Below are 2,119 nucleotides of genomic sequence, written 5' to 3'. Positions count from 1 at the left end.
GGGGTGGAGGATGGTCCCTGCTAGTCAGGTTCTAGTGCAAATGTATAGCCTGATGGCAGCACAGCATCTATAGGACCCCAACATGCTTTCCAATGATGTGCCGCCCCATCTTCAGATCCTAGAGTGCGTTCTCCCAGGACAGCCCGCAGTTAGCAACTCTCCAGCCCATGTTGCTTCTCATGGGGCTGCTGAAGGACTGAATCATTGGCAACTCATGCAGATAGACTGACTTATCTTAACTTAATCTTGAGATGAAAAGAAACCCAGAATCTTCCCAATAGGACTTCTGCACAGAGGGCAAATACTAATTCTCAATCAATTCAGAGCATTATGACTGAGCTCTTAAAAGCCCTAAAATTCTCCATTTTTAAAGTAATAAAAATATAAGCTTTATTGAGATTCTGAGAAACTCAGTCTTAGCGTTTGTCTTTGTACCTGAGTCCACTTTATAAAAACCTTAAATTCCAAAACTCAATTCTTTCTCCTGCCCAGCATGTCTTTTTAAAAATATAAAGAACAAAGTATTGAACTGTGTCAGAAAAAAAAAAAGAAGAAGAAGAAAGACTGCTGGTTAAATCCATAAAAATAATGCAGAAGTAAATATATAAGAATCAATACTTTTTAAAAACGAAATGTGCTGCAAAAAGACTTCTGCAATTAGTGTCATGTTTGGCCCCTTCCCCTGTGGTTAAGAGGCACTGCATAAATATAAACAGAATCACCTAAAGCACTTTTGTTCAAACAGTGCTTCTCAGCCAAGGGCTAGTGCAGATTCACTCTACTGCTAGGCGCCAATGACACTTTGATTTGCTTTAACATTTTGGCGACGCATCCTATACTAAGAGGAAGGCTGGAAATCAAGCATATGACAAGAACCAAATCCACAAATGTTACTTCTTCTCATGTTTCTTGGTTAATTCCCCCACTCCCAGCTGGAAGCTTCTCTGACTGTCTCGGGTTCTCTCTTCCTTCTGCCGACTCTCCTGGGAGACTTGCTGCACAGCTTGCAGGATGGCATTCTGTACAATCTCTTTGCTGGCATTCTGCAGCTTCACCTCTTCAGGCTCATTCCCAGGTTTCTCACCTAGGCAAAAACATTAAAGGGATGTAAAAAGAAGAGGCATTAATTTCATAAACAGTAGCAGGGATGGGCAGGGAAAACCATGGAAGAAGAATGAAACTGTAAGAACATCTAGAGTGGTCCAGTGAACTGGGAGAAGCCCTCTGTAGCATAGTGCTATTGTCTGCCCTTTGTTCATCCCAGGAATGTTCCCAACCTAACACCTTCTCTGGGGATAATGCATTGGACCGCAAAGTCAGTTTAATCCACAAGGTCGGCAGTTCAAACTTATCAGCCACTCCTCAGAAACCCTATACAGGGTCCTTATGAGTCAGAACTAATTTGACAGCACTTAACAGCAACAACAACTTAATAGTCTCACCACCTCAGAATCCTCTGCTGCTAGATGTGGCCATAAGACAAAATTCTCAGTAATGAAGGATTCCTGGAAAGGGAAAAACTCATGCCCCTTGGCTTTTTGCACCTTCTCCTCCTCCTATGTGGAATGCAAGCATAATGGCCTTAGGTGTTATAGTCATTTTACGATATCATGGAGTAGAAAACCAACCTTCTGAGCTACACTGGGAACAAAGAAAGAGCCCATCTTAGAGGCATCAGCTGGACCAACTTTGCATTTAAAAAGTAAGCATCCTTTTTTTAAATCCACTATTAGTCAAGTTTTATGTTACTTGCATCCAAACATATGCCTAACAGATTTAATCTCACTGGGACTGGAGAAGAATTGATTATCAATGAATCTATACCGAGCTCAGTCACAAGAATGAAGTCAGTTGTCAGAAGCTGTCCTACGTGATCTGATAACTCACACAGGGGAAAGTTTTATTGCTCTCTCATGTCACAGTCCAGAGGTGCTCAGATGTGTAGGTGGCTGTGCTCCACAGGTTATCTGAGGCATTCCCCTCCTTCTACATTGTCACTCTGCCATTTTCTATTACATTGCATTCATCTGTGCGAGGAAAGAGAAAAGGGGTGACTTGCAATTTCCTTGGAAAGAATTGTTGTAGAAGTTACAAACATCTACTAATGGAAACTTAATCA

The 2,119-nt window shown here is 41.7% G+C and overlaps 1 protein-coding gene across 1 annotated transcript; it reads right to left on the bottom strand.

Annotated features, from left to right (window-relative positions):
- Positions 1-890: 890 nt before the first annotated feature.
- On the bottom strand, positions 891-1,599 carry LOC102822468 (chromosome unknown open reading frame, human C18orf42). Its single transcript, XM_006867293.1, has 2 exons — positions 1,545-1,599; positions 891-1,084 (listed from the first exon to the last, which is right to left on the bottom strand). Exons 1-2 carry the CDS (start codon positions 1,597-1,599, stop codon positions 891-893), a joined length of 249 nt encoding a protein of 82 aa, XP_006867355.1.
- Positions 1,600-2,119: the final 520 nt, after the last annotated feature.

Source organism: Chrysochloris asiatica, unplaced genomic scaffold (genome assembly GCF_000296735.1).
Source record: "Chrysochloris asiatica unplaced genomic scaffold, ChrAsi1.0 scaffold00103, whole genome shotgun sequence".
NCBI lineage: Eukaryota > Metazoa > Chordata > Mammalia > Afrosoricida > Chrysochloridae > Chrysochloris > Chrysochloris asiatica.
The sequence above is the reverse complement of the archived record's forward strand: the minus strand, read 5'-3'. Positions and strand labels throughout refer to the sequence as shown.

Bases quoted from the DNA above. Each gene is read 5' to 3' on its own strand.
- LOC102822468 (XM_006867293.1), bottom strand. From the start codon at position 1,599: ATGACTATAACACCTAAGGCCATTATGCTTGCATTCCACATAGGAGGA. The intron at 1,085-1,544 runs GTGCAAAAAGCC...GTTTTTGCCTAG, and splicing joins CCACATAGGAGGAGGAGAAG to GTGAGAAACCTGGGAATGAG.